Source organism: Phocoena phocoena, chromosome 7 (assembly GCF_963924675.1).
Source record: "Phocoena phocoena chromosome 7, mPhoPho1.1, whole genome shotgun sequence".
In the NCBI taxonomy this organism is placed as follows: Eukaryota; Metazoa; Chordata; class Mammalia; order Artiodactyla; family Phocoenidae; genus Phocoena; species Phocoena phocoena.
Window position 1 is genome coordinate 104240615 of NC_089225.1, and position 15166 is coordinate 104255780.

General features: G+C 39.0%; 1 protein-coding gene across 1 annotated transcript; it reads right to left on the reverse strand.

Moving 5' to 3' along the window:
• Positions 1–5687: 5687 nt before the first annotated feature.
• Positions 5688–13508, reverse strand: SLC19A3 (solute carrier family 19 member 3). Its single transcript, XM_065880924.1, has 5 exons — positions 13359–13508; positions 10050–10863; positions 8300–8492; positions 6861–7002; positions 5688–5846 (listed from the first exon to the last, which is right to left on the reverse strand). Exons 1-5 carry the CDS (start codon positions 13506–13508, stop codon positions 5688–5690), a joined length of 1458 nt encoding a protein of 485 aa, XP_065736996.1.
• Positions 13509–15166: the final 1658 nt, after the last annotated feature.

A 15166-nucleotide genomic window follows, 5' to 3' on the forward strand; every position in this document is an offset into this window, starting at 1 on the left:
CTTCCTGGTTCAGTCTTGGAAAATTGTTCCTTTCCAAGAATTTGTCCATTTCTTTGTGTTTGTCCATTTTCCTGGCATATAGTTTGCAGTAGTCTCTTATAATCCTTTGTATTTCTGCAGTGTCAGCTGTGATTTCTCCTTTTTCATTTCTAATTTTATTTTATTATTTTTTTTGTGGTACGTGGGCCTCTCACTGCTGTGGTCTCTCCCGTTGCAGAGCACAGGCTCCGGACGCTCAGCGGCCATGGTTCACGGGCCCAGCCACTCCGCGGCATGTGGGATCCTCCTGGACTGGGGCACGAATCCGTGTTCCCTGCATCGGCAGGTGGACTCTCAACAACTGCGCCACCAGCGAAGCCCCTCTAATTTTATTGATTTTTGTCCTCTCCCTTTTTTTCTTGATGAGTCTGGCTAAGGGTTTATCAATTTTGTTTATCTTTTCCAAGAACCAGCTTTTAGTTTTATTGATCTTTGTTAGTGTTTTCTTCATTTCTATTTCATTTATTTCTGATCTGATCTTTATGATTTCTTTCCTTCTACTGACTTTGGGTTTTCTTTGTTCTTCTTTCTCTAGTGGTTTTAAGTGCAGGGTTAGAGTGTTTATTTGAGATTTTTCTTGTTTCTTGAGGTGAGATTGACTTGCTATAAACTTCCCTCTTAGAACTGCTTTTGCTGCATCCCATAGGCTTTGGTTTGTCATGTTTTCATTGTCATTTGTTTCTATGTATTTTTCAGTTTCTTCTTCGATTTCCTCAGTGATCTCTTGGTTATTTAGTAGTGCACTGTTTAGCCTTCATGTATTTGTGTTTTTTACAATTTTTTTCCTGTAATTGATTTCCAATCTTATAGTGTTGTGGTCAGAAAAGATGTCTGATACAATTTCAATTTTCTTGAATTTCTGGGGCTTGATTTGTGACCCAAGATGTGATCTATCCTGAAGAATGTTCCATGTGCACTTGAGAAGAAAGTGTATTCTGCCACTTTGGGGTAGAATGTTCTATAAATATCAATTAGATCTATCTCATCTATTGTGTCATTTAAAGATTGTGTTTCCTTATTTATTTTCTGTTTGGATGATCTGTCCATTGATGTATGTGGGGTGTTAAATTCTCCTTCTATTATTGTGTTACTGTTGATTTCTCCTTTCATGGTTGTTAGCATTTGCCTTATGTATTGAGGTGCTCCTATGTTGGGTGCAGAAGCATTTATAATAGTTATATCTTCTTCTTGGATTTATCCTTTGATCATTATGTAGTGTCCCTCCTTGGATTTTTCAGAGTTTCCACTGAAAAATCAGCTGATAACCTTATGGGGATTCCTTTGTATGTTATTTTTTGTTTTCCCTTGCTGCTTTTAATATTTTTTCTTTGAATTTAATTTTTGTTAGTTTGATTAATATGTGTCTTGGTGTGTTTTTCTCAGGGTTTATCCTGTATGGGACTCTCTCTGCTTCCTGGACTTGGGTGACTATTTCTGTTCCCATGTTAGGGAAGTTTTCAACTATAATCTCTTCAGGTATTTTCTCAGACCCTTTCTTTTTCTCTTCTTCTTCTGGGACCCCTATAATTCGAATGTTCGTGTGTTTAGTTTTTTCCCAGAGGTTTCTGAGATTGTCTTCAATTCTTTTCATTCTTTTATCTTTATTCTGTTCCTTGGCAGCTATTTACACCATTCTGTCTTCCAGCTCACTTATTCATTCTTCTGCCTCAGTTATTCTGTTACTGATTCCTTCTAGTATATTTTTCATTTCAGTTATTGTATTGTTCATCTCTGTTTGTTCTTTAGTTCTTCTAGATATTTGTTAAACATTTCTTGTATTTTCTCAATCTGTGCTTCCATTCTATTTCTGAGATTCTGGATCATATTTATTATCATTACTCTGAATTCTTTTTTAGGTAGATTGCCTATTTCCTCTTCATTTATTCGGTCTTGTAGGTTTTTACCTTGCTCCTTCATCTGTTACATATTTTTTTGCTGTTTCTCTTTTTTTTTTTTATGAGTAGGATTATGTTCCTGTTTTACTGGTTGTTTGGCCTGAGGCTTCCAACACTGGAGTTTGTAGGCTATTGGGTAGAGCTGGGTCTTGGTGCTGAGATGAGGACCTCTGTGAGACCTCACTCCAATGAATATTCCCTGGGGTCTGAGGTTCTCTATTAGTCCAGTGGTTTGGACTTGAGCTCCCACTGCAGGAGCTTCTGCCTGACCCCGGGCTTGTGAACCAAGATCTCGCAAGCCATGTGGGGTGGCAAAAAAAAAAAGAAAAAAAAAAGGAAAAGAAAAAAGAAAGAATAACAAAATAAAAAATAAAATTAGACTATGAAACTAACAGATATGTTAGAAAGAATGTAAAAATAAAAATATATATGAATCAACAACCAGAAGGTACATCAGTACCACAATTGTCAAAAAGAGAAGGAGGGAAGAGAAAAGAAAAATGGTTGGGGGAAGGCCTTGGCTGTGGAGGGCAGGAACTAAGCAAGGGTGAGGTTTGGGTGGTGGGCAGGGCCAATGCTCAGGACCCACAGGGCTGAAAAAGGCCCTGGGGGCTGTGGGGGTTGGGGCTTAGGCTCAAAGAACAGAAGGGATCCAGTTGTGCCCCCCCAGGGGACCTCACCTGGGAGCCCAGCAGCCTTCCTGGGCTTGAGAGGGCAGGGCAAATACCCTCCTCTCCTCTCCTGCTCCTCCAATTTGGGGTCTTGAAGGGTCCCTCCTGCCTGCCTCTCCTGATCTCCCCAGCCTCCCTCCAATGACCCCAGGACCCACATGACCTGGAAGGGGCTTTGGATTGCAGCGGACTGGCCTGGGAGCTCAGCAGACTCCCCAGGCCTGAGTGGGTGGGGCAATTGTTCTCTGCTCCTCTCCCGCTCATCCCGGGGGGCCCTTCCCACCTGCCTCTCCTGTTCTCCCCTTGGCCTCCCTCCTATGCCCCCATGACCCAGGTGGCCTGAATGGGGCTTTGGAGTGGGGGGGAACCGGCTTGGGAGCTCAGCAGGTTCCCCAGCCCGAGTGGGCCAGGTGATCACCCTCTGCTCCTCTCCCACTCTTCCTGGAGAGTCCCTGCCACCTGCCTCTCCTGATCTCCCCCACCTCAGGGGCACCGATCCTGTCTGGCCTCCACTTCTCCTCCCCCCCTCAGTCCCGCTATGTCCTACCAGTTCAGTCTGGGATTCCTCCCGTCTCTTTGGATGTCAGAGTCCCCCACCAGCAGCCGGCAGGCACCCTAGATGTGGGGAGATGCTAATTCCACGTCTTCCCACATTGGCATCTTGAATCCATCTTCTTCATTGTAGTTTTTGTACACATTTCTCTTATGAGCATTTTTTCACATGTCTGAGCCCTTTCTCTGAATTCCCCGTTCACATCCTTTGCCCATCTTTTCATCAGGGTTTTGACCTTTTTTCTTGTCAATTTGTATTTGTTCTATATAAATTAGGGAAAGTAGCTTTGATGAGTTGCAGTATTTCTTCCAGATTATCATTTGTCTTTTGGCTTTGCTTATATTACTTTTTCTTCCATGCATAAGTTTAGTTTTATGCTGTCAATTCACTTTTTTATGACTTCTAGGTTTTCTGTTACTTTAGACAGGTTTGAAGTTATAATTTTTGCATGTTTCCTCCTGGTACTTTTGTAGTTTCATTTTTCACATCTGCATATTGATACACATCACACACTGATGGTTATTCTAGCACTCTTGGGTCCAACTTAATTTTTCCTTCGAAAAAAATTGTTCCAATCTTATTAAATATTCCATCTTTTCCTTCTTGTATGAAATGCTATCTTTATCATAGTCTAAAATACCATATGAATTAGGGACTATTTCAGAACTTCCTACTCTGTTGCATTGGACTGTCTCTTCATGCTGATTATGTTACTGTAATTAAGCATTTAGAGTAGGATTTTATTCCTTGCAAATAATTTAATCTCATTTTTCCACTTAAAAAACATTTTCCTCATTCTTCTTTGTTAATTTCCAAATAAAGTTAGAATCACCTTTACTAGTTAAAAAAATACATTTTTTTCTCTGGGATAGGATTTAACTTATAAATTTATTTAAGAAGCCTGATGTCTTTATATATTTTTTTCTTCCTAACCAAGAACAAGGTAGGCTTTTCCATATGTTTAGGTGTTATTTCATAATCTCCAAAAGTGTTTTCAGGCACATTTATATATGTCTTACACATTTATTAAATGAGTAAATAGATTAAATGTAATCTTAGGTATTTTATTTTTATTCTATTATAAATGTGGTCTTTTACTCCCATATATCTTCTAAATGGTTGTTGTATCATGAAAACTTTTGATTTCTATTTACTTACTTTCTATATTACTAACTCAGTTTTTAGTTGAGACCCTTGGGTGCATACTTGTAACCTCTGGAATTGTGATGGTTTTGCCTCTTCCTTTCCAACTTTTGATTTTTCATTTTTTTTTCTTGTCTAACTGTGTTGGCTAATATCTTCAGGACAATAACCAAGAAGGATAACAGTAGTCATTCTTTTCTTGCTTTTGATGTAATTAGTTATTAGTTTTCTCCACTGTATTGGTTTTTGGACTGAATTTTAATTTTTTGTCCAGAGATTGAATTTTGAGATTTGGAGAAAAGTCTATTTGAAACACAAATCTTGAATCAGCATTCATTATTCCCAGTGGCAGAATGTTCAATGAAATTTTTGTTGAAGTTTCAAATGACAGATATACTCAGCCAATTTTCAGCACAATTCGCCAAAAAATCAGAAAGGCTCTTTAATATTTTTGCACCAATTAATTTTATTTAGCACAATCTGTGTCATCTAAAAATTAGGTGTTTTCCCCCCCATCAGTGTTTCCTTATTTATGAATATTTCTAGAAATCCCTGAAAATTTCTACTTAAGTTTTTCTGTTTTAGGCAGACATCACACTGACACGACATTAAAACATTTGTCTGGGGTCATGATAGAAGAAAGCTCATTGTCTCTCCTGGGGCCACTGGGAATTGGCATGAATGTCATTCTGTGGCCACACAGGAGTGTCTGGAGTTATTCCTGAGGTAGAGTTTCAACGACAAAGCTCAGAAGAGCACAAAGTGAGGAGTAATGATTAAAAAATTAAGTGGTGATATTATCAAATAATAGCTTTTGAATAATACTGTGTTATCAGGAGAGAAAAGGATTCCTTAGAAATGGGACCAAGCCCTGTAATTCTCTCAAGGAACTGTAAGTTTTAAAGAAATATACTTAATGGAAGAAGAAGGACAATGGCTCATGTGACAAAAAATATCCATTGTGTTGCCTGTTTTGGGTAAAATAAAACAAATATCTAAGCCAAGCAAGAGGGTCACTTCAGTTAGTATTTCTGCTCACAAATGAGGAATATCAAACTCTAGGATGGTTGGAGTTTTCTCATGGTTTGTTTCCATGCCACTTGCACATCCTTGCAAGCAATCAAAACCAGAATTTTCCAGTCATTGTTATTCACTGGGGTTCCCCAACATAGGCTGTTTAATTGAGATGGTATACCTGAACAGCTGCAACCAGTTCAGCTGGGTACATAGATATCTGGTCCAAAGCTGAACTTTCCTGGCTTTGAAAAGTTTCACTGGAATACAGACTTGTGAAGTGTGTCAATTTATGGCACTCCGTGACTTTGTGACCAGCAGAGTCCTTGCTCAGAGGCTTGTAGTGGTTGACAGAGGTTAGAGCCTTGTTCATTAGTTGTTCTTTGGTTCTTCTGGGTGTGGCCCATATGGATTCTGACTTGTAGCAGAGCTCTGCACTGTCTTTCGGCATTTGGTTGAGTAGATAATGAATATGCTTCGCATTAGGAAAATGCCAGCAATGACTGCAAAATAACTCCCATAAACTAAAAACTAGAGAAAAACAGAGTTAATTAGACACACATGAAATATGACTATCTATGTTATTGATAATACATAGTGATGCTGTTGATTTACTTGGATAATGAGGTAACCGAGAATCAGGATCTTAATATGGATCTTTTAGATGTGCACAATGCTCTCTTTTCCCCTCTTAGAAGAACCAGGCATGAAAGGGTAAGCAATGCAGTAACTGAGAGTGTGGGCTCTGGAGTCAGGGTTGCTTGGATTCAAATTCTAGCACATGCCACCAATAGTGAAAGAAACGCTAAATCCCACTGATTTACGTGTCCGTGTTTGGAGGATAGTGCAATGCTATATGTAATGTCTCCAGGAATGAGTTTTCGACACTGAGGTTACTTTTTACCTGCCTTATCCCCTTTTTTTCAGATCCACATGTAAAATGTGAAATTGGACTAATTTTAAGTCTCTCAGTACTCTAAGAGACTTAAAAGGGAAGTGAACTCTGCAGCCACGCACCCCTTCCCAGTTGCATCTTAGTATATTGTGGTACTGGACCACGGGGGAAGGAGGAGACATAAGGGGGACATGAAGGCAAGAGTGTTACCTGATAGGGTTTTAGGGACCAAAGGCAAATGCTAACCTACGCTGATTACTGCTCAAAACCTACTTGGTTTTACAGTTGATAGTTAAAGGCATGGCTAATTTTACTTTATTTTATTTAAGTTTTTTTTATGTGGACCATTTTTAAAGTCTTTTTTGAATTACAATATTACTTCTGTTTTATCTTTTGGGTTTTTGGCCGTGAGGCATGTGGGTTCTTATCTCCCTGTCCGGGGATCAAACCTGCACCTCCTGCATTGGAAGGTGAAGCCTTAACCACTGGACTGCCAGGGAAGTCCTAAGGCATGGTTTATTTTAAAATTTGCCTAGCCAAGAAATTCAATACTGCCAGTGGTAAGGTTGAAAAAGCCCTCTGAGATGACCAGGTTATTCTACATCCCCCCTCAACTGTGTGAATAGGAAAATGGAAGTACTGCAGCTTACCTGAGTGTGGACTGGCAGCCTCAATCCTCCCTGATCTACTACGATCACGGTTATAACAGTCTGAATCACCAGGGCGATGAAGGTGTTGATTCCAAACACCAGGGCATAGCGTTCCACACTCAGATTAACTGCGATCTGAAACCTGTCATTCAACATAGAATAAGATTTTTAACGAGAACGTACATGGGATTCTTATCTTTAAAAGAAAATGAAGAGAAAACAGTGTCTTGTTAACAGCACTTTTTGTCTAAATCTCCTCCAGTATAGACAAAGGGGCAGAACAAGGAAAAAATATATACTTAAAGGCTGAATTAAAATATACTTAAAGGAAATATGGCAAAATTCTTCCTATCCAATTTAACGGTTCCAGAAATTAAACCTAAATGTTCTTCCTTTGAGATAACCCATATTAAACTGAGGCCAGAATTGGAATTGGAATTGGAATCATCTTCCACTTCTGGTTTAAATCTCATAAGAAACCTGTTTTTTATAATTATATAGATATTGAAATCTTATTACAAAGCACTTTTGAAAGACTGGCAGATATATGTTATTTATAGTTCTTCCTTGGAATGCAGGTAAAAGGCTTTCGGTTCTGAATATTCTTAAAATGAAAAGAAACAATGTCATCTTACCTTAACAAAATACTCGCCTTAAAAAAAACTCAAGACACATGAGTTTGATACATTAAACAGATACCCTTTGGTGAAAAAAATGAACTTGCCTCAAGTTTCATCTCTTTCCTTTGTTTCATGATCTTTTCTCAGGGTCCACATTTCCGTGTTTTGTCAATCACTTATCAAGCATTTTTCACAGACTAAAACTCAAAACTTTATAAAGCTTTTGGCTCTACTTTCATGTGATTTGAAATTCAAATGTTTCTTATCTCTTTTGGTTAATACCAAAGCATATATCCTATAGTCAGCTTTCTCTGCACTTATATATAGAACCAAATGTTTTTAATCGTTAAAAAAATGATCTCTGGGATTCATAGTTTCTTGTAATCTTTGCATCTACTTTTTTCAGTATCCACCTTGCTGAAAATATTTTGTTTCATACAAAAGTATATGCCTGGAATTACTCAAGCAACCAAGTGAAATCAGAGGTGTAATCTAAACTTAATCATTCAAAATCAAATTGCATTACACCATGCAAATTGGCAAACTGTTTGAAATAAAAATCACAACCTGACCATGTATCATTGCCTTTGGTTTATGAACTTACAGAACTTGTTTCCCTTGCTGATTAATATTAGCAATATTCAGTGAGCAATTAAATGAAAAGATGGCTCAATTGTGCCTAATTTAATATGAAGTAGTCAACATTTAATATTGCAATTGATTAAAATCTTTCCAAAGTTCTCAAAAGAATTATAGGAATACAGAAAAGAGAATATGGTTTAGTTTTAGGACTGGGAAGAAATGCTTAGTAATACTTACACTGCTATGGTGATAAGAAGCATATAGCCGGTCTTGAATAACAAATAGCCTACATAACACGCCCATATGCTGGTCGTGTAATGCATGAGAAATAGAGAGCCTGCGTTGACAACCGAGAAGATGGCCAGAGCCAACTCTCCCAGAAGATCCCAGTTGACTTTCACATAACCCACTGCAAAGGAAGCCAGGGCCCCTAAAGAAGAAACATTAAGGAAGATCCAACATATTGACTTTGCCCATGGGAAACATCAACATGTTCTCTTAAGAACTCAGGTCTCAGGTAATTCTGAAAGATAAACATATTGCTTTCCCAATTCGTGAAAATAGTGTGATCCACCTAAATGGGGATTTATCCGTGTCTCAAGCATGTTTTCCTTTGGCTACTCTCTTTAATTTCTATTCTTTCAGTCATTTAGTTGTCACACTTTTAATTAGCATCAACTACATGCCAAGCACTGTTCTATGCAGAGGGACTAGAAAGGTTCCTAACCACCCACAGAGTGGGGAGAAATGATACATAAACTCAGTCACTTAATACAACATGCTCAGGGCAGGGATAGATAAAGGTGAAACAACTGCTCTGGCAGTACACCTAGCCTGTTCATATTTGCCTTTCTTTATTGTCTTTCTCAGTGATAGGTAACAGATACGTTGCATCAGGTAGTAAGTTTTAGTCTTTATTACTAATCTTTCTTAATTTTACTTCTAATCTCCATCTTAATGTCTTCAAGATCTGGCTTAATTTACTTGAGGTTTTGGGTGAACAATTTACAGAGTTTAAGAGATTGAATAATTGACAGTAATTAGAGTTAGTAATTATAGTTCTCTTTAACAAAGTGAGAGATATTTATGTTTCAAATTATTGAGATTTGATTAACTTTTCCACATGTGATCTAGGCAAGAACCACACTGCAAAAGACATAAAGTTACTTTTCTTCCCAGAAATTGGAATGTAGGAGTGATAATTTCAGTGAACTAACTCTAGTACAGTCTTGGTTTCCAGGAGTTAAACTGAAATCTCCTAAAAGCGAGACAATAATAAAACAGACACCACATGAGGTTTCTGAAAATTTATGTAAAAGAGGGTGTGGAAATCTCCTACTTCCTAGAAAAATACCTTCAAAGTCTTAGTTGAATTTAAGTTTCCATTAACCAGGATATAAATATTTATTGTAGAGGGAACTTCAAAGGCAGATTTTCCTCTGATATTAGAATCCTGACTCACATAACATCTTCCACTTCTGATTTAAATCTCATAAGAAAGCTAATTTTGAAAATTTGTGGTGTAGAGCCTGGAATTGCTTAAAGATGGGCACTAGCTAAATCAAATTCTTTATTAACAAAAACCCTTCCAGTGATAATTTGGAAGTCTTAAAAGTTCAGTTAATTTTCTAAAATAATAAAAACACCTTTTTTATACACAAGATGTCTATTTTCTCTTTGATATTAAAAACAATCCTGAAAGAACAGGGGGCATTATTAATACTTTTCTTGATGATGAAATGGAATCTTGGGAATCTGACTAGAATGTGATCACTTGGTGCTGAATTCCGAGCTCTTGAGTTACCAGTAACTGCAACACATTAAATAGAAATGTCCTGCCCCTCTTTGTGCCCCACTGCCTTCTATTCCTGGAAAAGATTAATATGTCTTCTGAACAGACCTAATTTACCACCATGGAGAATTTAGCAACTGGAGAAATGAACTTAGTGGGGGGTAGCCCGTCAAAGGAAGATCAAAGTTTACTTACCTCCAAAGGTTGCAATAGCTTCTACTGCTCCATTATATATTATGGAACTGTGGCCTGGTGCCTTGTAATCCCACAGGACTTGAACATAGTTCAAAACCTGGTTAAAACCTGCTGTGGAAAAAGCCCACCATAGGGACCAGTAAAAAAGATGTTTTGAGGAGTAACACTCCTTCAAATCTTGTAACCACTGCACAAAAACCCTCAAAGCTACACTTTCTGGCTTTGAGCTGCTCCAATGGCCATCATATGAGTTCCCTGAAACAGTGACTACTTCTTGTCCACCTGGTTCATGATCCTTTTGAGGTTCCTCTAAGACAGCATCCTTTCCTGCTGGCTTTGGAGGAGCTTCTTTGCTGGGTTTTGCATGAAAAAACATGCTCTTCTTAGGCATTGGTAGGAAAAGTGAGAAAAGGAAGGCCATGGAAACAGAGGCCAAGGTTATGACGTTGAGGTAAAAGTATGATAGGTTGGCCAGGGATACCAAGAGTTGGGCCAGCACTGAGGCCGCCGTGTAGGCCACCAGCGTGGCACTCCTGCAGTAGCCACTCACTTTCTGATAATGCTCTGGGCTGACCACGCTGTAAATGTAGGCATAGTAGGCCACCTCGGTGGCAGTGACCATCCCATAGAAGAACTCTACGACCTGCATGGTCTTCACTCCTTGGCCAAACAAGAGCAGCAGCCAGGTAATGATGAAGCCGATCCCTTGTAGGTTGATGACTGGCTTGTAGCGGACGTAATCCGTGAGGATAAACACCGGGAACAGCAGCACCAGATATGAGTATGTCCACACGGGGAAGATCTCATTTGTGATCTGCAGAGTTGAAAAATGGATCCTGTGACCAAGAAGCACCAGGAAGTGAGGAGGGTTACCTTTCTCAGATTCGTGTATTACTAAGGTACATGTCGCTTGCCCGATACAAAAGTCTGCATCCAATCAAATAGGGTATTCTCCGTATTATGAGAAAGCACAATAGAAAACTGATTTTCAAGGAACCCAGTAAGAAAGGAGAGCTCCCCACACCCCACCAAAAAACCCACTTCATATACTTACATGCATCTCCGTAGAAGAATATATTGGCTTAATGTGCAATCTGAGCTATATTAAATTTATAATAGTATGTACACTAGAGCCCAGGCATACCTCATTTTATTGTGTTTTGCTTTATTGTGCTTTGCAGATATCGTGTTTTGTTTTGTTTTGTTTTTCACAGATTAAAGGTCTGTGGCAATCTGCATTGAGCAAGTCTATTGACACCATTTTTCCAATAGCATTTGCTCACTTCATGTCTTTGTCACATTTTGGTAATTCTTACAATATTTCAAGCTTTTTCATTATTATTATATTTGTTATGGTGATCTATGATCAATAATCTTTGATGTTACTATTGTAATTGTTTTGGCTTTTTTTAGCAATAAAATATTTTTCAATTAAGGTATATACTTTTTTTAGACATAATGCTATTGCACACTTAATAGACTATAGTAGAGTGAAAACATAGCTGTTTTTTTTTTTTTTGCGGTACACGGGCCTCTCACTGCTGTGGCCTCTCCCGTTGCGGAGCACAGGCTCCGGACGCACAGGCTCAGCGGCCATGGCTCACGGGCCCAGCCGCTCCGCGGCATGTGGGATCTTCCTGGACCGGGGCACAAACTCGTGTCCCCTGCATCGGCAGGCGGACTCTCAACCACTGCGCCACCAGGGAAGCCCCATAACTGTTTTATGCACTGGGAAATTAAAAAAAAAAATTGTGTGATTGCTTTATTGCAATGTTCACTTTATTGCGGCGGTCTGGAACCAAACCTGCAATATCTCTGAGGTGTGCCTGTAAACTAGTTAAAAATTGTTCAACAGACACTTGTGGGTTTTTCAGGCTATTAAAAAATACTATTCTCTTCTTGTTCAGAGATAACAACACTAGATAAAGCAGCTACAGTGTTAGAATAATCCAGCAACCTTTACCTTTATGTGATTCATCATTATGGCAAAAATCTCAGCCTTGCAAGTCTGGATGAACACCCATATGAAGACAGCACAGGGTAAATCATCTTGCAGAATTATGGTGTGGGAACAAGCAATGCATTTCATCTCCTTCCTGGCCAAATTTGCTGGGTTCCCAACCCCGTTTCCCTCCAATTCTACTGATTTGTCTCTGCTTACTCAATTCTGGTCTCAGTTTAATATGGGTCATCTCATGGATTTAGTCAGAAATGCATGGCACCTCAAGGTTCATTCACAGAAAGGACTGAAGAAGTTGTTGATCTTTGGGGCGTGATGGGTACAGGTGCAGGTCAGCTGCATTAGACTTTGTTCTGTGCCCCCTGCTTTCTCCAGCAACCTCAGTGGGTTCCTGTTTCAATGACAGGGGAATGTTCAGTGATTTGAAAGGCTAAGGTAACTGGGCTGCATCTTTGAGGTCCAGCTGGTCCATAGTGGTCAAGGAAGCAGACCCCTGGGGCTCACTGGTTGATTCTGGATGTCTATCTGTTGTTAGCTTTGTCTTAATAGTGACATGCTTCCATCTGGGAAACTTTGAAACAGAGTTGCCCCTAAGTGATTTTACACTACAGTAGAATAAGCTTGCCCTTCCGTCCATACTACTTTATCACCAAATAAAGCAGCATCAGTGAGCCTTTCAGGTGAAGCCACACACTCTACAGTGTTTTCTTAGCTATGGCTGGAGACTGTAAAACCAGCCCAGGGTAATTCTCCGACTGGGTCAGTGCACTTTCTTGTTGCACTTGTCATAAAAAAAAAAAAAAAAAAAAAAGAGGTGGATCCTTTGAGTAAGAGAATTGGGACTTCTGGGGAAGATAAAGCTGGGAGAAAGAGCTGTTAATGTCTCACCTGCTGATAAATAGTTTTTCAAAATGGAGTTAGTGTCCTAAACAAATGCTACAATTTTTAAACAGATTCTGCTTATACCCCAGCAGGCTAAAAGTTTATTAGGACTAGATCCTGTGCCTGGCATCATTGATTTTATTTTAGGATTAGTGTAATAGAATTAGGATTAGTATAATAGAATCAATGAAGACTTGACATGTTCCCATGCATTAAGCCTAATGTTAGAAGTCTACAAAAGTGAAAATATTTATTACACATGCAATGTGTTTTGGTTTCCCACTTTTGCAAGTGTGAGGAGGAAAGAGTAGTTTGAACAGTTCTATAAAATAACACATACTATGAAGATGGGATTCATTGAGGTCAGTGTTAATCTTATTTCCAGTTGGATGAAAACCTCACTCTAGGTCCTTGTTTGAGTCCTGTAAGATTAAACCACATCAAGATATGTATGTATATTAACTCACCTCTTCACTGGTCAGGTTTTTATCTGGCCCAGATAAATATGGCATAAGGAAGGGTTCTGAGGGTCTCATCATGGAGAAGAATCCAAACAGGCAGAGGATCACAGTGGGATAAATCCAGGAATGGCTCGCTGAAGTTTGGAAACAACTCATGGCTGATCAAATGGAAACAAAACAGAAATTAACTGATGTTTATTCTTTCTGGCATCCTGGATGTCATGAAAAGCTCATTTCTAAATGTTTAATGAAAGGACAAAGTTTCATCCATCTGAAGCTGACCTGAAAAGGTGAGGGATGAATAACTGCGTTCAAATAGTCCTTAGGGGAATCAGTCAACCCTCCTTTGCCAACAAACTTCTTACTCATTATTGCTGCGGGAAGAGTCCCACTTCTTTAGTGCTCTCCGTCATAAACATGGTAATAAGTAGCTACTAACAATTGGTAAACAATGGGCCAGTGGATGTTTAAAAGTAAGTAAAACATTGGCTAGTGAATTACTGGTGTACAGGCATACCTCAGAGTTACGGCCGGTTTGGTTCCAGACCGCTGCAACAAAGCAAATATTACAATAAAGCAAATACCACACATTTTTTGGTTTCCCACTGCATATGAAAATTATGTTTACACTGTACTGTAGTCTATTAAGTGTGAAACAGCATCATGTCTAACAGAGCTATGTGCGTACCTTCATTAAAAAATACTTTATTGCTAAAAAATGCTAACCGGCATTTGAGCCTTCAGCGACTCATAATCTTTTTGCAATGTTAACATCCAAGATCACTAGTCACGGGGTCACCATGACAAACATAATAAAAATGAAAAAGTTTGAAACATTGTGAGAATTACTGAAATGTGACACAGAGACACGAAGTGAGCAAATGCTGTTGAAAAAGTGGTGTTGATAGATTTGCTCCAGGCAGAGTTGCCAAAAACCTTGAATTTGTAAAAACTGCAGTATCTGTGAAGGGCAATAAAGTCAAGTGCAATAAAACGAGGTCTGTCTGGACATGACCTTCTAGGAGGTCAAAACCAAGAGAACAGAGACTGAGTTGCTCAAGGCTTCTTCTGTCTGCACACTTTATTTTGCACGGAAACTTCTGACTCAGAAATCTTAATACACTGAATGCATTTATTTACACCTTTTCCCTCCATCAGGCTCTCCCTTGATTAGTCATTTGCTTGACACATAATAGACCTCCAAGTTATTTTTGTTATTTGTGTCTATGATCTGAGAATTTATAATTCTTCAGTTAAAAAATTAAACTGGATAAAGCTCTGACTTGCCATTTTTTCCATATTTCCCCCCTTTTCCATCCTGGTGCTAACTCTGGGCTGGGAATAGAAGGTGTCATGTCTTAGACTGTTATTCCGCTTTTCTTTTTGACTGGGCCCATCTCATCTCTAAGTCTGGAGTTTCACACCACTCAGTGGGGCAGGTAGCTCATTAACAGTTCATACTCAGTTCATACGTTTTTTCCTAACCCAGAAATAAAATTGCTTGAACTTCGCATTTCAGACAAAAACTCCAGTAGAGGATTTCATTTATCACTGCACAGAAAAACCAGAACAGCAAAGCCCTTATTTTACGGTGGCCACGTTTGAAAACATCTTGCTTTTTCATGGGGATTACAATGTGCAACGGGAAAGCTCACCCTCATGCCTTCATATTTTGGATCGAGCATTACTTTGTAAAGGGGACACATTTTTTGGTGGTCTTGCGCGTGGTTAAGTTCTCTAAGTCCTAGGAAAGAAACTAACCTGCTGTATGATGCTTTTCTGTATCTAATCTAACTAAATCCTCATAAAAACTA